Source organism: Gymnogyps californianus, chromosome 7 (genome assembly GCF_018139145.2).
Source record: "Gymnogyps californianus isolate 813 chromosome 7, ASM1813914v2, whole genome shotgun sequence".
Classification (NCBI taxonomy): Eukaryota; Metazoa; Chordata; class Aves; order Accipitriformes; family Cathartidae; genus Gymnogyps; species Gymnogyps californianus.
The window spans coordinates 22,378,195-22,404,483 of record NC_059477.1 but is presented as its reverse complement, the minus strand read 5'-3'; the positions used below and the strand labels follow the sequence as shown (position 1 = coordinate 22,404,483).

Genomic DNA, 26,289 nt, shown 5'->3' with positions numbered 1-26,289 from the left:
TCCTTTGCATGAGGTCTAGAGACTCAAAAAGTGTTTGGAGGTGGCACACCTACGGCTAAAAGGCCAAGCACATTGGCCAGGAGCAACTAAGTCAATCAACAGGGACTGGAACGTCTTTTGCTCTGCCCCTCCCTGGATCTTAGCTAGCAAACATCAAGCTGCAAGTAAATGTGATTCAAAGTTCTGAGTAACTTCCCAGAGAGAAATGTCTAAGCCAAAACAACCCTCCAAAAAAACAAACAGCAAAAGGTCAATCTTTCTTTTGATAGATTGCTGGCGCTGCTATTAGGAGCATTTTCTCAACCCTTTTCTAATCAGTAGCTCAGATGCTGGGGCATTCATTCATTCACTCTTTCCTGCCTGAAAGGTTTCGGATCTCCAGTTTCTAGAGGAGAGTCTGCCCTTTATGTCATATATTCTTTGCACACATATGTACCTACCATGACCTAAACAAGTAAGTAGGAATCACAGCACAAGTTTTATCCTATCTCAGGTGGGTACCCAAACCACAAAACGATAGTGGCATTCCCAGTGAATGTGTCACTACTTTACCCAATATGAAACAGCATCAACAGAGGGGTTTTCTCTATTCTCCTAATTCTTGAAAATTTAGGATGCTTTCCTAGGCATTAGTTAGAGCAGTGCTGAATTTCTTCAGGCAGCCCTCCAGTTTCCCACTAATTTGGCAAATGTTTCCCCCAAAAGCTGTTTTATGAAAAGGGAAGCATCCTTTTTCTATTACAGCAAGTTTTTGAAGGAAAAAACAGTAATGGTTGAACTCTTGAAAAATTTCAAGCGAGGCTGTGGATTTTGATGGTAATGCATCCTTTAGTGAATGCCAAGATTTAAAGCATATTCCTATTTCCTGCTTGTCTTCCAAACCTGTTGATGCAAGTCTACTTCGTGCTAGCAGCTATGAACCCTCTTACAATTATCTACCTCTCCCTGGGCATTCTGCAGGGAGCAGGCAGCAAAGAGCTGCCTGAAATATAGGAACAAAAAAGTGAAGTATTTCTTGGATCTCATCCAAAGCTTTCTCAAAGGCTTGGCCAAGTCTGTAGAATAAAATTCTGCAGGGAAGGACCTCTGCATGTCTCTCTCTCCACTGTACCTGCACATGAGGTACATCTTGTCTCATCTAAAATAAACTGTATGCAAGTATAGAAACCCACTCCCAACAGTTCCTGGAAAGTGAACAAGAGAGATAATGAAGAACACATGACAAATGCTAATGAGCCTACCCCTTCAAAGAGCTCAAATGATAGCGTGATGACAGTGATATAAATATCTCTACTGAATAATTGTTTATAGGCAAGAAAGCTAACCCCATTTACTTGACAAGATCTAAAGATTAGCCCAAAACATGTCAGGTTCTGCATCATACGTTCACTCCCCTCTGCTTCAGAGCTAAAATACACTTTAAAATGTTAGCATAACATACCCCAAGAATCTGACTGAATAACAAAGCATAGAGTGGACTGACTGCTCCATTCACAGCTGCTGCCAGAGATCCAAGCACCATGTATGGCCATTCAGAGGCATTGTATTTCAAAATCCTGGTAAATGGTACAGGCTTGACATCTTCCTCCACAACAACAGATTCCTAAAAAAACAGGTTGGATTTATGAAGCAGATGCATTCCCCCAGTGATGTTCTGCCTTTGACAGCGAGATAAAATAGTTAGCCTAGTCTGTTAAATGGCCATCTAGTGCCCAAACAGCTGCTCTAGCTTTGTACAGGAAGGGGCAATGATGGGTCTTGGCTGCTGCCTGGAGCCCTTTTGTAGGGCTAGGGAGTCATGGGAGGGTTACACAAATGACTACCTTTACTGTTGCTGGAGAGAAAGAGAGCTATTCATGCCTTGTGCAGCTCTACTGATTCCAACTTAAGAGGTTAATTACAACCAGCTTAAGATTTTCTGCCACTGAAACTTGGGCTGTTCCCTTTTTGCTGCCTCCAGATGAGGTGTGATGCAATACCCAGTGCCAAAACTTAAACTTCTTCCTTACAAGTGGTTTTTTGTGTCACTCATGGAATCTTCTTAAATATTATTTTAAAGTATTGTGGGTGAACACACTGATCAGACTCTGCATCAAATTAACAGGTATGCTATATAATCAAAACAAGGGAGATCTCAGAGTGATAGCTGGATTCAGGCTTTATACATGCTAATTATGCCTCCCTTCTGTGAAACATCCTCAGACTATATGCTGAATTCCCATAATTACTCCCAGTAAGAGCAGAATATTCATCATCAAATTATAACTTACCCTGCAGTTTGATTTGTGCAGAATTTTTATAACACTCAGTGTGCTGAGCCCTGCTCATCTCCCTCAGTTCATATGGCTGGAAATGCCCAGACAAAACAGACACTGTGAAGACCTATCTGCTGGAAATGTGCAAGGATGAACGGGTGGAAGCATCTTGTATTTTCTCTTCCTTCTGAGCTAGTGCCAGAGTGACGGCACTAAAGCCCTCTATTTATCTACAGAATAGGCTTAGCAATAGCAAGAACAGTGACTTCGAACTGCTGCTTTCTGCACTGAACAACCGTAGCCAGGCAAATTGGTGCAGGGAGCTTCATAAGCACTTGGAAACCCACTGTGTATATTCCTACATATTCTGCATAATTTTAAGGCATGCTGTCTTTATTTTCTATGTATGTCAGTTGATTGCACAAGGACACTGTCAGTGAAAGGACTCTGGGTTAGGTTGCAGTGAGGGTCTCTCTTTACTCAAGTCTCCAAATGATTTTGAAATTCACGTGATTCATGAAAGTGAATTTACTCTTTCCTGAACAAGAAGCAGTGTCATTTGTATCACTGAGTGGCTATCACATTTCACAGACTGAGCATTTTGCTTTTTGTCAGTTCATTCAGCTTTTATGAATATCTCTTTTTCAACTTAACCTACAACATATATCCATTTACCAACAGGTCATGCTCTGCTAGAAATTTTATATGGACCAATAAGCATAACAGCCATCAGAATGCAGCCCAGGCTTTACAGAGAGGATAAGAACTGAAGCTGTGGGTTTGTTTCAGTAGAGGAAAGGATCAATCCAAGAAGATGTATCTGCCAACAACTCCTATAACAGAGGCACATATCTACAGGTTATCATTACCAAGTAATATAACCTGTTCAGTTGAAAATTCAATAACAAACTATTGGACCTGACCTTTTTTGCTTGTCCATCATCTTCTCCATAAGAAGGCATAAGATACATAGACTCTGCGTGATCTCTTGCAATGGATAATGGAGGGTCAGGGACCACATTAGAGAGCTGAGATCTGGAGCGCTGCCGAAGTGAAGCTCTGTAAAGAGGACAGAAATGGTCTGCTCTTCACAGCTCAGTAACCCAATACTTGCTTGCAAAGCAGGTGCAGTTTTCCTATCAACCACATCAGGATTCACTGAAGCAAATCATAGGAATCCCATGGACTTTTTCTTTCTTTTTCTATATTCTCTCAACTTCTTGAGAAGAAAATATCCCACAACGGGGACAAATACTTTTCAAAATCATCTTCCACCTCCACCACTCAGGCATTGTCTTATATGTACCCTGCACTGTGTATTTCTTAAGTAAAATTGTGGTGTATCCTACTATATTTGCACAAGCCGTTAAGACACCAAGTCAATTCACCGTTATCACTATCAAGTAATTCAGTCCAGCAAAACAGGATGCTGAAACAATCCACCTCTGTCCCTGACAAAACATAACCCTGTAATGTAGGAGATGTATTCATTTGCATATGTCTGACATGGGCTTGCCTGGAAGAAATAGTAAGTGTCTAGCTACAAGACAGTCTGGCTTGTAAAATGCTTTAACTTTCATCAGGTAGAAGCCATAATAAAAATGTCCTTGTACCTTGCATTGATTTCTCAAGTAATTGCACAGCAAGTAATTTTTCAAGTGACTGGACTGAAAGTGCATTAGGTAATACAAATATATGGCTGTATGGTAGTAATATTAAAAATGGAACATTAACACAGTAGACCAGAATTGGAGGGAAGGTAGTATGGATAGAAAGGGGAGTAAAATTAAGAGTCTTGCTATTTATCCATGGGCTTTCAATCAGTAAAGTATTACCCAAGGTATTTCTTTCTAAGCGAACTCTTTCTTAGTAAAATGCGTGCAGCCCTTCCACCCTCTTTTACGCAACATACAGAGAAGTGATTCATTAGCACTATTGGGATTTTGGAATAGTGGGACAAAGTATAGAGATCTGGAAACATATTGAGATTTACAATCATTTTTAAGACTCACCGCAAACTGGCCCGATAGCTTCCTCTGCTGAATGACTGGACTTTCTCAAGATTTGGCTCAATCACGTTATTTTCTGCTGCTGTAAAATATAGCATATAGAGCTCTTCAGTTTGTGCTAAAATTGAATTCAACCTAAGTCCACTGTGGCTCTGCAAAAAAGTGCAGTGTCTCCAAGTCATAATTGGAATACTTTGTAGAAGGCAAGGAATGTAATACAACCTTGCTACTCAACCTACACGTACCACAAGTTTTATATTTATATTTGACATGATGAAGTTAACTGAATATCAACCCAAGGACCATCTCACTTGGGATGTGACTGCTAAAGGCTGTTTCCCTGTTTTAGCACTGTAATTGCTCTCTTAAGATAATCATATCCAAGGTATGATGCTTCACAAAAATACAACAAATCATTCTATTAGACCTCCATTTCCAGAAGCTTTGATTCAAATCTGCCTCTAGTAAAACAAATAGGTTGGTTTCAGCATACTCTCTAATTTGCTTGCATTTCAAATGCAGCAGAACTGGACTGTCAGCACTAAATGGAGCTATAAAATGATGGGTATTGCAGGTCAGGATTAATGTTTCAGGGCAGATCTACATTAGGAAGGTCATTCAGTGCATGTGCAGTAAAAACACTTTGGCCAGGGCTATCAATGTATTACTTCTATGAATGCTAAAATTCAGCCATGAAGGCGGAAGAAAAAAAAAGAAGGAATTAGCCCTCATTAAAAAAAAAAATCTGCATTCTGTGGAATTTTACATCATTTTATAAAAGAAAACAAAATGCTTACTTTCTGTTGCTTCTCTATTAAGTGCTGTGTCTCCTTTGCTTTGCAAGGTCACCAACATGAAATAAACCCCTTTCCTCTTCAAGAGTTCCTCGTGAGTTCCTCTCTCCACAGCCCTTCCGTGCTCAAACCCAACAATGACATCAGCAGCTTTGATGGCTGACAGGCGGTGAGCTATTGAGATTGCTGTGCGGCCAAGGCGAGCCTGACAGGGAACAACAACAGCCCCATTCCAAGGACAGCAAAGAGAAATGCTTGGAACCAGGGCTAGGTAATCTAAAGTTTGGTCAAATCAACAGGATTCTTTCTAGTGGTTTCAGCTGACTTTGACTTGAACTCCATCCATAGCCCATAGATGAGCATCTGTTTCTGAGCAAAGGGAGCTATAGATTTCTGTTAATGTCCCAATGTAAGAAAAAATTATTTTCTGTCAATAATACTAAGGTTCTACTTGTGCATGTGAAACAGCTATTAAGAAGAGCTTCTCACTGCTTTGTGGCAACTCAGCAGCACCCTCTGCAGAGTGCATTTAAAATAATTTCTGCCCTGTTAAGTCTGATTTATGCTATGCTATAGCAAACCTTATGAAGTGCTTTTTGGACAGTAGCTTCACTTTCATTATCAAGTGCTGATGTAGCCATATCCAGTAGCAGGATTTTCGGGTTCCGCACAAGAGCTCGAGCAATAGCTATCCTCTGTTTTTGACCTCCACTCATCTGGCTTCCACCCTCTCCAACATGAGTGTCAAATTGCTGTGTGAAGGAAAAAAATAAAAATGAAACAGGTAACAAAAAGGTCTGTTAAGCTCCTGGTGAAGACATTGGTAAAATGTCTCTCAGATTTGTCCTGGGAGTAGATTTAAAAAATTATTGTCTTTGAAAGACAAAAACATTGTTAGTGCACCAGATTCAAAGGAGAGCTGATGAAATAACTTCCTTCATAATGAACAACATCATTTTGCCTGCACTGGGATTCCAACCCCAAGCCAAAAGTAGGTACTGATAAAAAGCTGAAATGTTCTGGTTTGGCTCAAAATGACTGTATCAGCAAAAGCTGAAATGGAGAGGAAACACGGGCCCACTCTCCATCAGATGACTCACCAGCAAACTTTCCACAGAGCTGGAGCTGTCTGCGGATGGCCTGTGACTCATGAACACTGTGTCTGTGATTCAGGGACATCATACTCTGGTGGAATCGGGTTCAGGTAGAGAATTAAATAAACACATAAAGCCTAGCTTCTTGAGAGCCAGGATAATTATATTCACCTAGAGCCAAATCTTGTTTATTCCTCCATTTCCAGGAAATAAACAGGGGCCTTTACACAGTCTTTCTATGAATAGTTTCCTGGAAGCCTGGAAATGCATAAATGGAGGATAAAAAGTACATACTAACATTAGTTAATGGTACTTGAATCCTGTCAATCAGGTTCGCTGTTGTAACATGTCCCTTTGAGAAGCTACTTGGCAAAATAACATTCTAGAAAAGTAAACAGCCCAGTACTATCAAATATGGGCTTTGTAAGGAGGATACCATAGGACTGATCAAAGCCCTGTCATCATAGGGGAAGGAACTAGGGAAGAGGGAACCTCCAGCTAACTTACAGAGCTCGTACGAGGAGATGAGGTTGTGAGGATCAGTACAGACTGCTCAAAAAGCATATGCTGGCTAGTGAGAGTCTGGGCTCTAAATTGCTTTTGGCCTGAGCAGAAACAGGTCTCCATAGCATGAAAAATACATATTTTAAAATCATGCTATGATTATTACCATGATATTGAATGTTGTGCATATGATTCCTGAGGAACAAATTCTTCTTGTTTTGTGGTGTATTTTTTAACTTGGTGACATATATATAGTAAGACCTAATTAACTCTAATCAAAGGAAAGGTTGCTGCCTACTATCTATATTAATCTTCTGCCCTTCCACCTGAGCACAAATGGCTGCATGGGGGGAGGGACAAAAGGATTCTCTATTTTTCCGTCAAATTCTGCCAAACATTTTGCAAGGCACAGCATACCTGTGGCAAGTCCATGATGAAATTGTAAGCATTGGCCTGTTTGGCTGCTTTGATTATGTCTTCCATGGTAGCCTCATCCCGACCATAGCGAATGTTCTCTGCAATTGTGGTGGCAAACAGCACTGGCTCTTGTTCAACAATACCAATCTGTGAGCGTAGCCATTGGATATTAAAGGAACGAATGTCATGGCCATCCAGGGTAATCTACAGAAGCCAATTAAAACATGGCCAAAAAAAAAGAAAAAAAGTCAGGGACATTATCCCCTCCAGTTCAGAGACAAAGAAAGACACAGTGGAAATGACGGGCCTGCGATGCTGTGTTTCTATGACCAGTGTAAAAAAAACCCTTTCATACATAAAAGAATACAATGCAGTGGCAGTATGCTAGTTCTTGGGCCTAGGAGTTGTGCCCTTTGATTGCATTTCCCAATACCTCTTTTTGCTTGGTCTCAGAAATAAAACCAGATCGAAAGTAATAATCAAAATTATGATTATATGTTTACAATAAATTGATTCTTTGTCTTTTATACATTCAAATACAGGTCACCATGTATGTGATTTGTGTCAACTAGGAACACATAAATGGAATGAGACTGTTAATAGATGTAATTCATATTCTTAGCCAATCCATTACTAAATGGTAATTGCATATACTAAAGCCATATTATGGGATAATGATTAAATGTTCAATACTGTGTTTTCCAGAATGGAAAATGATTTGTCACTCCTGAATTATCATATCTATAGGTATAGTTCTCACTCAGATTTAGCATTGAATTTTTATTTTCTCCTAACAGTTTTTCTCTTCGCATAATTATTTTTGATAAGACTGTTCAGCATTCCCCTGAAATGCACAAGAGGATATTTTGCTCATTTAAAAAAAAAAAAAAAAAGAAAAGAAAGGTAGGAATCTTCCTTCCCACCTTGGAGAAGAAACCATGTCGTTCTTTCAAGTCCCTAAGGTTAGAGAAACACATTCTAGGCTGGTACACTCACCATGCCATCAGTGGGGTCATAGAAACGCTGGATGAGCTGTATTGTTGTACTTTTTCCAGCTCCACTAGCTCCAACAAAAGCTGTTGTCTCTCCTGCTTTAATAATCATATTAAGGTTATCCAAAATCTGGAAAGAAAAAAAAAAAAGAAACAGAATCTATCCATTCTAATTCTCTCACGGTCATACAACCAAGTGGGTATATTCTGCATCTTAAAATGGAGATTCAAAGCAATTTTACAAAATTCAGAAAAATATTATGAAGAAAGAGGGAAAAGAAAACCAAATATTTTTACATTGTTTGAAGAGTTTATAAATGCAGAGCACTGTTTTCCATGACAGGCAGGCAGATTTTGATCTTTGTTTGTTTCTGTTGTTCATCATTAAGAACTAGTCAAGTTAATACCATCGGAGAACTTGGCAATAAATCTCCTTTAAAGAACACTGTACATGTATTATGAATGCCTGTTAAAGCATAAATACTAAGAATGTAACAGTGAAATTATGTAGAAAAATCTAATACTTCATATGCTTCTGTCTTTAGAAGCAATAGCACTCATTTACTTGTCCAATAATATGCTTTTCCAAGGAGAATTTGGCAATTCAAACACAGTAGTAGAGAAATAATGGGGTATATAGCCAATGCTCCTGTACCTTTTCCTAGCATTTTAACGGGTCACATGGCGCATCCCCAAGGTAATGGAAGTTTTATAAAATCCCCTTGCACCATTCAGCTTATTACTTGTGTCCTATTCTAGCACATGTTGATACAAGTGCATAATTGATTGTAAGAGAAGCTGTATGCAGGTGAATTTGTCTGAAATTATCACGAGTTTATGTTCAGCAGCAAGGAATATATATGGCAACGGATATGTCAGAATGGTAAAATAAGCAGAATGGTAAGTAGAAGAACCCTTTAATAGAAGAATTATTTAGTCTACTTTTAAACAGAGGGTCTGGGCTTCTGGAAAATCAGCTCTACTGAAAATCTAGAAATTGCTGACAGAACCAGGATATTTTGATTGTTTGCAGTAATTGTGTTCACAGGATGGATGATGAATAATTACCTTTACATCTGGTCTGGAGGGATAATGGAATGTTACATTATGAAATTCAATTTCACCTCGTACTTTATCCAGCTTGTAGCCATCTTCTGACATGCAGTCAATGGTGGGCTTCTAGGATAGAATTTATTGTGTTATTTATTTGCTGTTAAACAGCCAACACTGCTGCAGTAGATAAATATTCCCAATACCATACAAAGCCATGGCACTTCTGTTTGAACAGCACTTGGCTGCACTGAGCCAGCAGCAGGCTCTGCCCCAGGGCTAGCAGCCAAGGGACATGAAATTGAAGGCCAAAGTGATGGGGGAGTTGTCACTGGTGGGTAGTACAGGCAAGATGAATGCACCCTCTTCTCATTTTAGGCTTACTGCAATTACCACAGTCAACCACTCAGCTAGTTTCTGCTGGAACAGAATAGCTGAGTGAGTGAGGCATTTTGACTAAGTTAATTTAGCCAGCTCCTCAGGAATAAAATGGCACTACTTCGCTCATATAAACATTCTCCTACAGCACTGAACAACCAATTCATTGCTGAAAATCTGCACGCTTCACCACTTTGCATTTAAAACATCCATCCTTGCACACCCAGTCCTAAGAGCTGGATTCCTGATTTGAAGTTTTCCCATGAAGTGCTTTCGGTCTCACATACTTTTGGCAAGTCCTTGGGTATTCTGGACTGCTAGACATAAGCAGAGAACTAAGAGAAATTTGAGGAATCCCAATGAAATAAAACTTTCTAAGGATAGATTTTTGAAGCATGGAATACAGAGAACGAATTAAAACTATAGCAACACCAATATTTGATAATTGAAACATGCATGATTTTTTATGTAGCCTAACAGAATGAAGGAAATTTTAATATGAGAAATGTGTGTGTTCTAAGATGTTAAGAACAGCTAAAACATTGGTTCCTCTTTACGAATATATCTTACTTAAATTCAGATACTAAGCTATGAAGAAAATTTTCACTGATCCTGCAAATGGGAACCTCAGCATGGCTATAAGTTTAGTGCCAGAAAAAAATCTGTATCAGGGCAGAGCTGTGCTTTTACTGTGTAGTCACAAATCTACAAATGCGGCAAGCAGATGGATCTAATTTTGTCACCCTTTCTCTAGACAGATGATATCTCACTTTAGTTTGCTTTTTTTACCCTAAGGTTATCTGACTCAGCCTTATCTTGAATTTTTTTATTAATTCTTACTGTTGCAACTCTTTGTGTTTTTTAAATTTTTCTTTAAAAACCACTTCCCTTATTCATCTCTTTTTCAGTTTATCTCAGAGCTTTAGCTTATGAAGTGCATTTATAAGGCATATGTGTTATCATTATTACAGAACATTGAAGGGTTACTAAAAAGTCCATTAGCATTACCACAGCCCCCCTAGCCTTCTTTATATACCCTTATGTGCTCGGTAAAAGACAAGCAGCATTTTAATGTGTTTACACAACTTTTAGCACAATAAAGCTTGTCAATGACCAGAGACACTACGTACTGCTAAGAAATCAGCAGTATTTTGCCAACCCCTAAATTTATAGAGATGTAGAAAGGAATCCTCATCAATAAATGCCAGTGGCTCTCAGACTTTCTCATACAACCTTATTTCAAATATTTATCTGTCTAGATAATATTGTGATTAACATTTATGACTGCTGTGTGACCAGTGCCTGTGCACATTTGGTCCCATTTTAACTCGGGGTAGCTCTGGGACAGGTGACAGAGGCCACTTTTGCCATTAATGCCAACAGAGCCACATCTTTTGATGCCATCTGGAGGCTGGGAGCTAGATGCTTGCTGCAAGTTTGGCTGCAGGGTGACTATTACTGCCTGCCTGTACACTTTCCATGGGCCAGCACTGATCAGTAATTGTACGTAAGGAGAAATGGGAGTAAGAAACAGCAGTAGCTGAGGTAAAACTTCATTATTCAGCAACAGGCCACTTAAGAAATCTGTTCAACACTCTCTCTGAGCCCGTGTGCATGCCACTAGACCTTTCTATTGCACAGTCAATTTTTCTTTAATTGCACTCATTTTTCCTCATTTACACAGTAGATAAAACTACTACCACTTGAGGCTTGTTTAATTATTTTTCCACTACAAAGTGACACAGCTTAGAAATGCAGTACTTACTTTATCTATTGTCTCAAAAATGTTTGCTGCAGCCCCACGGCCAGTGGCAAAGGCTTCCAGACAGGGAGATGCCTGGCCAAGATTTAAAGCTCCTACTAAAACACCAAAGAAAACCTGAAGAAGTGGAAAAAGGAATTAACAAAATATGACGTCAGATTTTTATTACAGTTTAGAGCTTAGACAGGCAAATCAAACTACAGTGGCTTCATGACTTCCTGTGCATCAGCTGAGCTGCAATGATTCACTATATGAGCATAATTAGCCCACAAGAAAGCAAACAAATGCATCTTAGAAAGGATTTTCACTGTCTTTCACAACTTTGCTTCCAGGCTGAAGTAAATCAACTTATCTCATATTTGCCCTGACCTAAAAACGTGTGCACCCAGATATTTACTGAGGTGCCACTGATGTATTTTTAAGCCACCTCAATTTGACTGGGTGCCTGTGCCTTGAAACAAGGGCTGGAACTGAACATAGGTGGCAAGTAGATTATTTTGGAGATGTCTTTTACCAGTAAGCAGATGAGAGAATACAACAGTTCAAAAAGGGAAAGAAGCTTAAAACACTGTATTACAACCTTTGTATATTGCAGTTCCTGTCTTGTCCAATACTCGCAAAACTTCCTTCTGGAGCAGGTACCAGCTACAGAGAATATTTTTTCTCCATCTCACACAGAAACAAACTGTAGGAGTTGCTACCAACACTGGACAAGCCACTGTTTGAGGTGAGATTATTCTGCCAGTGCAGGTGGACAGTTTCTGCAGGTAGCACATACCTAACGTGCTCACTGTTTCAAGTCCTTCTCCAAGAACCAAAGGGAAGAGTTACTCACTAGTGACCCTCTTCTGAAAACCCTAGGATCCCCTTTTGGTCTAAGCCTAGGGCAACACGAGAGAAAAATGAGCCACAGCATCCACTCTTCCTGGAAGGACTGACAGACGATAAAGGCAGTTGGACAGAGTATCGAATATCAGAGGACACTTCACTCCAAGAATTCAGCCTTGGAGCCTGGCCTTGCAGATCAGAAGCAAGTGAAGCTGGAGCACATCAACCAAAATGCCAAAAGCATTTGCTCAAAATTTCCTAAGCACTGCTAGTGCTTCATTTCCTATGAAGGAGTTTTTATCAAGGATCTTAAGTGTAGACAGGAACCATCTAAGGCTGAAAATGTTGGTAATTCTGATAAGAGACAGGGGCTTCAAAGAACAGGACACTGGAAGATGGTGAACATCAAAAGATAAAGGCTTATTTACCACTTATATACCACACATGCAAATGCATTAATTGTCAGTTCTTGCAACAAGGAGTGAGCTGCATTGTATTGTAAGTATAGCTTATTCTTCTCAGTGCTAATATACCAGGGTGTGCTTGTCAGAATGAACATTTTTTTCCTAGAATTTACTCTGCTTTATTCCTCCTTAGTTTTTCAGTCACAGAGGTGGTTTGGCAGAACAGATTATAAATGTTTGGATAATGTCTTTGGTGTAGGCTTTTGGTCCATTTTTCGCTTTGTTGTGGCTGATAGTTTGAACATTCACCCCGAGCATTAGGAGAACTGGTATGTCATCCTTTGTTGTAGTTTGGCAATACCTGAGAATTCTGCTAAGAAGCAATCAAGCACTCAGCTAGCCTTTTGAATACAACACAAACAGTAGTCAGGATAAAAGGGCAAAGTGCATAAGGAAACACTACTGTTGAGAAAGAAATGAAAGTACACAGGACTCAGTTCTACCTTGGACCATAGTGCTGTTTACTGAGAATAACCCCCCCATGGCTAAAGTGGAAGAATCTACTGTACACATACTGTGCACTGCAAACATCTACACTGTGATGTATAGATCATGCCATAAGTTCATACTCAGCTTTACTACAAACTAATTTTCTTGTGTGAACGAGTCCCAAAGCAAGTAGGTTATATGCATGTCAGAATCCATCATGAACATGAGGGAGCAGGTTCTGTACGTCTGATGGAAGAAGAAGGGAAGGCAATGCTTAGTGTATCTCAATGCAGTACGGCTGGTGCATGACAGTTTTTCAAAGACCAGGAAAAGCATATGTAAATGTTTTTTATCTACAAATCCTCCCCTCCTCCCCCTGCCAGACTAGGAGTGTATGGTAGAAAACATGAAGTACAAGAAAGATGACTGGAAACTGAGAGAGGAAGGGGAGCATAAGGGAGAGTCTCTCCATTGACAGCTACAATTTTTCAGCTACAGGGTAGCTCCCCACTGTTTGCCATTTGTCATTTGGAAGCACTGAACTATAGTTATCATGTGCAAAGCAAGGAAATTACTCACTTTGTGTTTCACAGCACTACCTTGTATCAACTACTGGTATCAAGAGCAGTTGCAAATGATTTCCTGTGAGGGACATCCTCCTTGAATGGAATGACTCGATTTTACAATGTTCTCAGAGTAATTTACCAAGCTCCATTTACCAGGAAGTTTTGCACTGCATGCTTGCTGGTGGTTGGGAGCTCTCACGGTGTGCAACAGGCAGAGCAGGAGGAGAAATAGATGTCTCATCAGAACACCCAAGACATACCAAGGTCCAGGAAAAATTTACTCTGGGTCTGGACTGAAGCCTGCCATTTGGGCAGTCCTGGCTTAAAGCAAATAACCAAAATGTCGGTAGATGTTGGTTTTATTGCATTTAGGTCATCAGTGTCTAAAGCGTCTACTGTGCTGAAGTGGATGCATGAGTGCCGTGCAGGTTAGTATGGTTTTTCGTATACACTGCAGGAGCCACAGCCATGTGTGTTTTTATCAGCATATATGTTTACATGTGCTTTGTCACCTATAGAGCTGGATGGGCAATTAGCAACAGAAAATGGTGATTCAAAGGAACAGAAACTGTTCATGAGAGAGAGGTTAGATTTGATAAAACTTTCTTTGGTTAGAAAACCCCACAATAGGGTTTTTCATCACAAAGTAAGTTCTTCAGAGAAGCCAGTATCCCAGAAGCCACATGCTGACCCACAAAATGGGAAAGCTAGTTTCAGACCTCTGTCAATTGTGTAGCAGGCTCTCAAATGAAAGCATTATTCTGGTCACAGTAGGCAGCATTTCAAATCTTTAAAACAAACACGGATTTTTTTTTTTAATATCTTATCCAATTGTGTCATACTTTCATACATATACCGAGTAATGATCTTTAAAAGACATAGATAGTGTTTGTTACCACTGAGCCACCAGATACCAGAACACTACAAATATGTGTTCCAGAATTAATGTTTTAAGAAACAGTCCAGAAAAGTTCCATCAAGCTAAAATGGGTACCTGCAGAAGAGTGCCAGGTGAATACTCTTCTTCTTCAAGGACAAGTTTAGAGCCATACCAAAAGGCTAATGCATAACATAGGAAAATTATAAGCCACATGTAACCAGTGAATAATCCCATTATTATTCCTTTTCGAATTCCCCAGTGCTGAGCAAACACCAGATTCTTATCATATCTGTAGAAAGACAGAAAAATAAAAGGGGATGAAATTAATTTGATAGAAAATTGAAAATGAGCAAAGACCAACAAATTGAGGCATCTTCAGTGACTGGCTGTGCTACAGTTAACAGAGGGTCCACATAAGGTTGATGATACCTCTCACTCTGAAGTGAGAGGCCACTGCTGAAACCAGCAATGCTCCCAGATCATGAAATCCTTGTATGTTCTAGTGTAATAAGCACAAGAAAAGCCACACTCACTGCAGATACCTCGCCATGGGGTTTGGGGTTTTAGCAGAGTGACACAGGATTTGAGAATTTGGCCAACGCTTCAGAGCACATCCTACAGCCATGTTATGTTTTAAACGAATTTAAGAGAAATTTGCAGTTTAACTTCATCAAATCATTATGTCTTGCTGGAACTAGTTCTCTTACTTAGTTTGAAAGTACTCAGAGTTTTCAGATGTGCTGCAAAAGTGATATATCAGACAATGTTTAGGGGAAAATTTGACAGTATGTTCCTACAAGTGGGAATGACGTGAAGATAGTATTGCTGATGTTTTATTTCACTGATTGAATTTTGAAACTGGTTTTGCATATGTAATGTTATTTGAAACCTAAATTTCTGTAACATACATGCATATAATTCTCAAAGCTAACAGATGGTCATTGTTGTAGAATTTAGAGACTAATTGCCATGACTTTGAAGTGCATTACAGCGTTATGTTGCTACAGGAAAAAGAAATCAGAGACCTTACAATATGTCCAAACAAACCTTTCAACTTCTTTCTTCTCCCCACCAAAAGCAGCCACTGTTCTGATGGATGAGAGCACTTCATCAGCCACAGCTCCAGCTTTTGCATAAGCCTTTAATTCTCGGCCTGTTAGTTTTGCCACAGCCTACAAAAGCATAAGAAGTGCAGGTTACACCTGAACAGTAGGTGCAGACAAGGACAGCAGTAAGCAGTGCTGGCTGTCACACTGCGCTGTCTGCTCTACATGAGGTCACCTCCTCCGCTCCGAGCAGGCTTTTATTAGGCACGCTACACACTGGAAGACTGCTGTCTTCTAGTATTAGGGCATATACCTCTGTAGCATACGTTGTGTAGAACAGTTATCCCCTTGGCCAACAGCTCTGCTCCAGATAGCTAGGAAGACCAGCTGACACCACCTGCTTTCCCTCCCTCCCTCTCTCTCTGCTGCTAACGGGGCTTAAGCAGACGGCAGACTGAGGGTTTGTGCATGGTGGGAGGAAGGGGGAGCTTAAGCTGCAAGAGCAGCCCTTTAGCCACTGTGGCAGAGCCCAGCTTCAGGAAGAAGAGGTAGTGGTACTGATGGGGGAGGATGGAAACAGATGTTGCCCACCACTGTGCTTTGTTTCTTGGGCTGAGAGCAAACAGGTCCCTACACAGCAGCCCAGAGCACACTGGAAGCCAAAAGCTGACTTAGGCTCAAAAAAATGCTCAAATTGATGGAAGAAAATGTAGTCAAATGTAGTGAAATGTACAATTCTACACAAAGATACCACATTGGCTTGGGAATGGCATATCACTAGAAATTGTGAAGTGTCATTATTTGTCTCTTCAAATACCCTACCCCAGGCATCTGTTAGCCACTTTTGGAGACAGGAAATTAGGCTAGATTGACCCTGAGTCTGTTTTCTTTATGGTAAAAAACAAATACTTGGGCTGGAAAGGCTTGTAAGGAGGAAACACTTAACAGTGGGTATATGAAAGGAAAGAGATGGGGACAGAGAAATAGGAATAGAAAGGGGGAAAATTACAAACATAAAGGGGAATGAGCTCAGAAAGAAATTGCAAATGAAGGAAAGAGGCATTTGGGGGTTTATTTCATTGCCTGCCAGGACTCTCCCACTTCACACTGAGTCATTATTCATGTCATCTACTTGCAGCCAGCACAAGGTGCTAAAGCAGAGCAGGAAGACGAGAAATTAGTCAGAGTTACATTAGAGGCTTGATAGCAAAATGATAGCAAACTGTTCCTGACGTGGAAGAAATGAGATGATAGCCAAAGGCATGAACCCAACCAAAGAGCAGTGTGAGAGAGTGCAGAGGAGGAGCAGGAACTGCCCAGCCCTGCTGGGTGTGGGAGAGGAGGTGAGAGGGCAGAGGATCCTGCAGTTTCCCTCTTCACTGTCCTTCTGCACAGTGACAGGGAGTTTATAGAGAGTGGGTGGAGGAGCAGAACAAGAACAACTGGGAGAGGACACAGCAGCTGCCAGGAGCAGGGACAGGCTGAGGTAAGTTTGAGCAGTTGTTTTCTATTTTACAGCTCTGAAACTTGATCGTCTCTAAAAGCCCCTACCTACAGAAATCAAGCCCCGTGTCTAGTAACCATCTAAACCAGATGTGTAGTAATAGAGAGAAGGTGTAGGCCAGGTTCTGATCTCAGCAACCATAATATCCATCCACAGGACCCTATAGAAGGTATGCTTACACTCCCGTCTTAGAAGCAGGATATATTATTCTGGGAATCAGAATAAGCAAAGCGGGAACAAAGCCCGCCTCCCCCCTCCCCCACCCCCAGTGCTGCTGTGACCATAATCTCCCTCTCGTGACTTTAAAGGGGTGTAATAGCCTTCTCTTCCACCAATCCTCCCAGCTCTATGGCATGACCTTTCCTGCTCATCATACCTCAACACAAACCTCTCACAATTCACTTACCAAGCCATAGACAGCCGCTCCAACCCCAAGCAGAGGGCTGACTGCAATGATAACCAAGGTCAATTTCCAGCCACTGACAAATCCCAGTAGGAATCCACACACAAAGGTGGTTAAGCGCTGGATAAAGATTGCTACTTGGTCAGCAATAGCCTCATTAATTTTGTTAACATCACTGGAAAAAAAAAAAACAACAAAAACCAACAGAAGATTGGTGAGCATATCTTTCGGGTTTTTTGCAGGTCTTGGCCACATTTGGGTTAGTTGCTTTCCCTTGGAGAGGGCCCTTCCTCACCCCTATTCTTTCCACCATCACCTCTTCCAAAGACCCTGGGCTACAGTGAGAAAACCTGGTGCCTTTGCAATGGCAGAAGGCTTTTATGCATGAATACTACAGAGAAGATACTGTCTTTTCCAAGGAAAAGTCATCCTTCCGGCAGACTCATTCACTAGCTGGTTCTTACTACTGTGCGCCACCTGATTCGAAGGCGGGGGCAGAGGCATCCCAGGTGGATGCAGCTATCTGATAATAGAAAAGCAGTATAGCTGATATGGCATTCCTCCCATCGTGGGGCAGCGAGAACGTACCATACTGGCTTGCTGAGGGGGCAGGAAAAGGGAGGAGGGCTGTAACTCTCTTCTAGTTCCGCCTTCCACCACCTCCCAGTTCCTCTCTCCACCCTATCAGGTAGTTTGTTCTCTAAATGAGAGGGAGAGTGGGAAAACCGAGGAGGGCCACTTTATCACTGGAGGCAGTGGGACAACATGACAGCTCTATCACATGGGGGACAGTGGTGCAGCAGTTAACATCATTTGACCCCTAGGCAGCTGCACAGTTCATTTGTTCTCTCGTATGCATTGCCAAAACAGAAAAAATGTCAAAGCAAAGCAGTCATTATACGTCTGCCACTCCTGGCTACTACCTCACCCCTGAGATCAGAAGAACTGGGAAGTCCTGGAATAAAGAGGAGCAAGTGACGTTGACATTTAAAGTGCAAGGTTGTTAGCTCATTGATATATCAAGTGAAATTACAATCCTTTATTGAAAAATTTAAGAGTGTTAAGTTGAAGAACATGTTTATATTTCTTCTGGAGAATGTTTTTTGCAGTCAGGAAGCTTTTTGTAGGCACAGGACAATGTTGTTTGAAAAACCAGGGAACTAAGTGTTATTTATTAGACAAATACATGCTCCGTTCCTACTTTTTGCCAGAGAAATTCTTCACAGCAACTTTTACACTTGGCATTTATTCTTCATAAAAAGAACACCACAGAAAGTCATAGATACCACTGGGCAGTGAGTAAAGGCAGATAAAATCCCCTTCAACTACAGAAAAATCTTCTGCAAATGTGACTACAATTATGCAGGCACGACTGAGAACAGGGAGCCATCTAGAGTCAGCATATTCACCTTGCAGCTGCCTTCAGCCTGTAAACAGGAACCACAAAGAAAAGGAGCAAGCCTTATACTCCGCTTTTCTCAGGGCTAAATGTTTACCCAGGATAAGAAGGTTTCTCTGTCTACCTTGGGTCCCTTTCTAAAGGTAGGTGCTTGTACCTTCTTTAGCAGAAGATTAAGCAAGGCTCACTCTTTTCTTTTAAAAGCCAACAAAAGCAAAGTGTGCCCCTAATGTAATTTTCCTTTCTGGGAAGTGAGAGAGGGTTCAAACCCACATCTCCAGCCTCAGGGGAGTTTGCACTGGCAGCCAAATTATAGATCACTCTGAAAGGACTGGGCACAGGAGGAGAAGGGAAGGATAGGACAAGCTGGCAAAAAAACCCCACCCCAAAACCCGACAAAAAAACCCCACATGTACTGACAGACAAGGCACAAAAGGGAAATAATTGTGGCTTAACAGTTATGGCACTTAGTTCGAAGATGAGGGAGATAATCAGCCTGGTCCCTGCTCCCAGGAACATAGCTGGATTTTATATTAGAAGGTGTTTGTCAAATGCCTAGTTATTGGCACTCAGTTGTGTTTGGAAGGAAGTGCAAAATGTTCTCTGTAGCATATGTTTTTTCTAGATTACTTACTCAGAAATTCGGGTGTTCAGTTCTCCTACGGATGTACAGTCAAACCAGCCTATATCCATTCGCATTACTTTCCTGAAATAAGCTTTCCTGATTTTCTGTATCTGACGAGCTGCAGCCATAACCCAAAAGCAGATCTGGGAAGAGCATAATGTAGCTGATAAATTGCAGTAAAAAGTCTTTCTACTCCCAACAAATGGGAAAAAGCCATTTGGCTAAAATGGGAAAGGCAATTTGGCTCCTGATAAAATTACTATTCAGGTAAAATACATTCTAGCTACACAGACATGATAGTTGTTTTATGCCTTTGATCTTTAAATAGTCCAACAATTTTATAAAGCCTCTGGATCAAGCATTTGTCTCAGTTCTGGTAGGCTGAGAGGACATGCAAGTTAAATTACTTGTGCTGTTACACGAATGTCATACGGACAAAAATTTTTCCATCTACAGCTGTAAGTAATACAGGGATGGCAGCCATCCTACCGCAGCAAAAGTCTGGGATAGTTTTCAGGAAGGAGAATGACAAGTGATTTTTGCGATTATAAAAAGCTTCAGAAGCAGTGGACCCTTTAGCAGATTATGCAGGAATCGTACAACCTTGCGGCTCATGTCAGTCATAAGGATTGAACCATTACTACAGAATATGTAGGGTTTGATTCTTCTCCAACACTGGTTTTACAATAGTATTACTCTGTAATATCACTATAATAGAAACACAGGGCTCAACGCAGTTGAGATGCCTACTGGGAATCTGCATGCCCTTCAGCTGTTATTTTGGAAGGGCATGTGGATTCCATAGTAACCACACTTGAGCAAGTATTTCTTGTGGTGTGAAAGGAGCAGCATGCATTCATCTCACTGGATAAAACTTATCCTTGTACAAAGTTATGCATGCACAAATCCAAGGAGGTCTCAGATTGTCAGAGCTAACCTGTTTCAGCCAATAGAATGAGAACTGAAAGTATCTGCTCTGCTCAAATGGGCAGCTGACTAAGCAGTTAAAGGGAACACAATTATTATAAACTTAATTATTTAGTGATTTAAACTTTGAAATCAAAATAGGGAACAAAATACTGACTTGGAGGTATCCTAACACAAGTATGGCACAACCAATTCCTGCATAGTAACCTGCAAACTTGGTCATTTCTTGTTCAATGTCCAGCAGCCTGAAAAAAAGAAGAACAAAAAAGAGTTAGTAGTACTGTTTTAAGTTTCTCACAGATTTCTAATCTGGTGTTTCTTCAAGTTAGAGTCACATCAGCTGGCAAGTCAGCTTGTTTTGCTAACAGAGGCATTGTTTCCCAATACCGAGGCTATGGCTAGCAGTGGCTGGTTTGCTTGCTCTGCCTGTTGTACAGTGGTAGGGCGCTGGCAGGTACCAGGAAATGCTCTGTCGTCCTGGAGCAGCCCTGCAGCCTCTGAGAAACCCCACCAAACTGCTTGTTCTGAAACAGCACAGGTGAGAGGGTGTTTCAGGAAAGAGCTGCCCAACAAGTTTGCATTAGACGTTGAATGCGCTTGCTTTGTGCCATTATAACAACTCACAACACGCAGATTTATACTGTTTTACGGGGAGAAATGAGGGCTGCTAAAGTCAGTTCAAGTATTTCTTTGTGCCATAAGCTTGCTAATCTGAAATGATCATTTCTTTTAGCTCAAGTAGGAGTATTAAATTACTTCTAATATCAGTGAAGGGCATTGAGTTGCTGCTGTTGCATTTAGATTACTTTGAAATAGGCATTTCAGGTTGTTATTGGTTATGCTTTTAGACAACTTTTTTAAAACATCCTGCAGACAGCAAATTTTATTCCATTTACCCAGAATTTTGTACACTGAAATTTTAAGCCGAAAGGGAACACTATGCACCTGACCTGATCTCTTGCAAAAAACAATCATGGAAACAACTCAGGTGCCTGACACAGATAACCAGTACCATTTTTAATGCTTTAATTAAGATCATGGAGCAGATCCTCCTGGAAACTATGCTAAGGCACATGGAAAATAAGGAGGTGATTGGTGACAGCCAACATGGCTTCAGTAAGGGCAAATTGTGCCTGACAAATTTGGTCGCCTTCTACGACAGGGTTACAGCGTTGGTGGGTAAGGGAAGGCAAGTGATGTCATCTACCTGAACTTGTGCAAAGCATTTGACACTGCCCCGCACAACATCCTTGTCTCTAAATTGGAGAGACATGGATTTGATGGACAGACCACTTGGTGGAAGGAATTGGCTGGATGGTTGCACTCAAAGAGTTGCAGTCAACAGCTTGATGTTCAAGTGGAGACCAGTGACAAGTGGCATTCCTCAGGGGTCGGTATTGGGACCGGCACTGTTTAATGTCTTTGTCGGCAACATGAACAGTGGGATTGAGTGCGCCCTCAGCAAGTTTGCCGACGACACCAAGCTGTGCGGTGCAGTTGACACGCTGGAGGGAAGGGATGCCATCCAGAGGGACTTTGACAGGCTTGAGAGGTGGGCCCATGCGAACCTCATGAAGTTCAACAAGGCCAAGTGCAAGGTCCTACACATGGGTTGGAGCAATCCCAAGCACAAATACAGGCTGGGCGGAGAACGGATTGAGAGCAGCCCTGAGGAGAAGGACTTGGGGGTGTTGGTTGATGAGAAGCTCAACATGACCCAGCAATGTGCGCTTGCAGCCCAGAAAGCCAACTGTATCCTGGGCTGCATCAAAAGAAGCGTGACCAGCAGGTCGAGGGAGGTGATTCTCCCCCTCTGCTCTGCTCTCGTGAGACCCCACCCGGAGTATTGCGTTCAGCTCTGGGGCCCCCAACATAAGAAGCACATGGACCTGTTGGAGCGAGTCCAGAGGAGGGCCATGAAGATGACCAGAGGGCTGGAGCACCTCTCCTGTGAAGACAGGCTGAGAGAGTTGGGGTTGTTCAGCCTGGAGAAGAGAAGGCTCTGGGGAGAGCTTATAGCAGCCTTCTCGTACCTAAAGGGGGTCTACAAGAAAGCCAGAGAGGGACTTTTTACAAAGGCATGTAGTGATAGGATAAGGAGTAATGGCTTTAAACTGAAAGAGGGTAGATTTACATTAGGTGTAAGGAAGAAGTTCTTCACTGTGAGGGTGGTGAGGCACTGGAACAGGTTGCCCAGAGAGGCTGTGGATGCCCCCTCCTGGGAAGCGTTCAAGGCCAGGTTGGATGGGGCTTTGAGCAACCTGGTCTAGTGGAAGGTGTCCCTGCCCATGGCAGGGGGGTTGGAACTAGAAGATCTTTAAGGTCCCTTCCAACCCAAACCATTCTATGATTCTATGATTCTATGATTCTGTGAATCTGTGAATGTATTCTGCCTGGTGCGTAGTTGCTGCTTCAGAGGAACAGAGGTCTGTAGCAAATCCTGTATTCTATATGCCAGCCCCATCTCAGAGGGCTGGCTAGGACAGCCTGGAGCAAATAATTTGGCCCCAGTCACCTACATCTAGGAATGTGAATCACTTCACATGTGCTCTGAATTTCAGAGACCTTTAGACAAGTAACTTTTAATTCTAATTAAATATCTAATTAAATGTCACTCAGAGATTAGAAAACTCTTGGAATTATGCACTGCAAAACAAGCCTTAGGAAAGGTTACAGGTTCAAATTTGGCTTTGACAGATACCTGTATCTGAATGAATAATCTAGACTCCATTTATTATAGTTAATGGAAAGAAACAGGCACTCCTATAGGGCAGTTCATCTGACCTGCCTTAGACATCTCCCATAAGCTAAGATGAATTGCATCCTAGAAGCGCTCATTTCTCTTCAATGACTAAAGTTTAGCTAACTTGCTCAGAAGTCAGCAGGCACCTATGGGTACCTTAGTTCTAACTAGAATGACCAGAAGTCACTGTTACCTACAGTGTCATCAGAGAAATCAGATTAATGAACTCAGATGTGTAGCAGATACATCTGTTATCAGAACAATCATCATCAATGAATATCCTTGCTGACATCTATAGCTGAAAGACCAAGACCCAAGCTGACCTTCTCTCCTTCCAGGTAATATCTCCAGCTCAGAAACAGGACTCTGTAACAAGAACCGTGCCCCCTTTCTGCCTTATGGATAGAAAATGTAAGGTTTAAAGGCTGAACTGGACCTTCACTAGAAATACATTCTCTGACAAGCCATAATAACAAAGGAAAAAAAAACATCTACTACTTACCCACATCTTATTGTGGCATTCTTTTCATTCTGATGAATAGTACCATTAATCCACATTATGGTGTTATTTACACATGTCTTGCCTGGGTCTTTAAGCTCTTGCATTTCAATGTCATATTCAATAAATGTGTCTGCCATTGCACCAAACACAAGCAACACAGCTGGCTGGGCTGCTCCATGAACAATAGCACAGAAACTACCAACAGCCATCATTAAAATTTCCATAGATGAAGAAAATCGAAACTAAAGAGACAGGAAAAAAATATGGTCTCTGCTGAGAGGCAGTCTTCATGCTGGTTGTATACTGATAAATCATTAGTCAGGTGGATCAGATACAAAATCATTCTCTTTAAATTTCAGAATTGTCTTCAATACTGAAAGAAGACAAATCTCTCTCTCCAATCTAATCTAATTGCACCTGTGATTACAGCCTCATAAATTATTATGAGCTCCCTTTTAGTTGACAGCAGAATCTGACCATGTGAATGAATGTATTATCATATAACATTAATAGCTCAATATCATTCCACATTATCATCATTCCAGAAACTATCTAAAAGATTAAGAATAGTAATTATAATTCATATATATAGTCTGCTTTGCAGATTTCCTGTGGGGATGGAGGGAGAGGGAGGGGAGGAAAAAGCCTTAGGGCATTATGCAGAGCCTCTGAATAGAGTTAGCCAATTTCTCAAAAGTCTGGGGTGCTGTGGTAGAAAGCCAACTAAACATCTCAGAGCAAGTTCTCATAGTTAATATTCTAAAACGTGTTGGCTGAGCCAGGCAATTGTGCATTGGCTCTTAACCTAGGAGAAATGCATAGAAATAAGTCATAGTATGTAGTAAAAAAAGGATTGAGCTAAGTCCTATTACCTTACATTTGCCATGGGCCAAGAGCATGCACACATGCAGATGGTGACTCAGCTAAGACACAGTGACTTAAGTTACCTTTGTCATGGTTGTGTGACGTCTGATTCTCAGGTTGAAGTCATGCATAAATATATAGATCAAACTGTCCATATAGAATATCAGTATCAAATGCTATATATTTTGAAATAGGAGTGTAAAGAGGAATAATAGCCTGCTGAAGAACCTATCCAGGTTCTGTAGGTGCTATAATGTGTCTAAGAGAAGAAAGGGTGGGATTTTGGAGCACATATGGAAAAGGGATATTAGGGCAGAGACAAGATAAAGGGAAAAACAAGTCAGTTAACATAAAAGAGAAATAAATAAAAGGTCTTTCTACAAAAAAAGTCAGAAGAAAACTGTAGCACTACCACTGTTTTGCAAACCTTCCTCATAAGAAGTCTAGGAATTCTCTTGATTTAAAAAAAAAAAAAACCACAGAAAATGCACAGATATGTGATATCTAATCTCTCAGCACATCTGATGCAAACATACTGTGTTTACCAACTGCACTTTAGGAGTTAAACATCTGTGCAAAACAGGCTACAGAATTCAAACCCCTCTGCTTGACAGACATAGCCCTCTGTGTGGACAGACTGTTCTCTCCACCCAACTAAGAGCTGAGATACTTAGACAGGTAGAGCACAAGCCACATGCCCAGTACTACAGTCAGGACCATATTAGTTTGGACATGTTACAGGCTACTTGCCTAGACTACATGCAAAACAGAAGTAATAAAACCTCTTAGCTGCATGCTGCTGGTTTGGACATCTCTCTGTTACATTAATTTTAAAATGTAGATGCACACCTTTGATGGGATTCCAAGACCCATCAAAGGCTAGACATACCATACAGTATTGTGCATTCCCAAGTTTCTATAGTTACCAAATCTTCTAATATCCATGGAGAAATTACAGGGGAGCTAAATTATCTGCCAAATATCATACAGCAAATTTTTGGCAGAAATAAGAATGAACCAAGGTCACCTAGATCCCTGCTGTGCATCTTAACTCTTTTCCCCATATCTACCTGTAGGTTCAATATAATGTGTTTAATAGACAATTATGACACAAATATCGATAATCGATACCAAGCTGACAAAATGACAAAGGGTTCTATTAAATACCCATTGACTTTAATGGCAGGATTTCATGCCAAATGGTTTAATCCTTAAAAGTTTGGCTTAGTCACAGCTATTCCCCAAAACAACCATGTAGATTATTGTCACTTATTCTGCAGCACAATACACATAAAATATTTATAGCCATTGCTTTCATTACCAGCTGAAAGAAGCCAACACGAATACTGTTTTCTTTCTTTTCTGATGACCTTCAAGAACAGAAAACATAAAATTAGAAACTTGTATTTTAGTACATATTTTGTTCTATATGCAAAGATAGTACATAGAATTGAACTTAACTCACTTTTCACTTTTCTTCTCTATAAAAGGTTCTTCATATGTATAGAAATTCCTAGCAAAAAGGATAAGATTTTACATTAATTCTTTTATTCTCTTGGTTACTTCTCTGAAATTACATTTTATTTGAGACATTTTGCCCAGAATTTTAAGAGACAAGATGTTTCTTTCAGATTTCTTTGGAATCAGTGATTTGATGGTTCTTTTAAATTTTAGACAGGGACTAGAACGGAGGTTAGGTTAAAATGATCTGAAGGTTTATGCTTTGTTTCGTAAGCAGCTCCTCAAAACACTGTTGCTATAATGTGGATTGTGGGTTCTTTGAGGTCAGTTAGTTAGAGAAAAACCTACCATCCAAATTGCTGGCTAGTCCTTTCTTTAAGATGGAGAAAGGTC

At 40.8% G+C, this 26,289-nt stretch overlaps 1 protein-coding gene across 3 annotated transcripts in view; it reads right to left on the bottom strand.

Annotated features, from left to right (window-relative positions):
• The window catches only part of ABCB11 (ATP binding cassette subfamily B member 11), a 46,571-nt gene that overhangs the window by 14,052 nt on the left and 6,230 nt on the right, over positions 1-26,289 (bottom strand). The window contains exons 3-19 of one of the 3 annotated variants that reach the window (XM_050899618.1): positions 25,901-25,948; positions 25,757-25,805; positions 23,572-23,813; positions 20,484-20,571; positions 19,409-19,542; positions 17,379-17,550; positions 15,470-15,594; positions 14,537-14,711; positions 11,259-11,372; positions 9,134-9,244; positions 8,070-8,195; positions 7,074-7,277; positions 5,640-5,810; positions 5,062-5,263; positions 4,268-4,346; positions 3,179-3,314; positions 1,442-1,603 (exon numbers count right to left, since the gene is read on the bottom strand). In XM_050899618.1, coding sequence (XP_050755575.1) covers positions 1,442-1,603; positions 3,179-3,314; positions 4,268-4,346; positions 5,062-5,263; positions 5,640-5,810; positions 7,074-7,277; positions 8,070-8,195; positions 9,134-9,244; positions 11,259-11,372; positions 14,537-14,711; positions 15,470-15,594; positions 17,379-17,550; positions 19,409-19,542; positions 20,484-20,571; positions 23,572-23,813; positions 25,757-25,805; positions 25,901-25,948 — 2,338 coding nt within the window. Of the gene's footprint in view, positions 1-1,441; positions 1,604-3,178; positions 3,315-4,267; positions 4,347-5,050; positions 5,264-5,639; positions 5,811-7,073; positions 7,278-8,069; positions 8,196-9,133; positions 9,245-11,258; positions 11,373-14,536; positions 14,712-15,469; positions 15,595-17,378; positions 17,551-19,408; positions 19,543-20,483; positions 20,572-23,571; positions 23,814-25,756; positions 25,806-25,900; positions 25,949-26,289 lie in introns of all 3 variants that reach the window. The other 2 variants (XM_050899620.1, XM_050899619.1) reach the window with 2 other exon arrangements.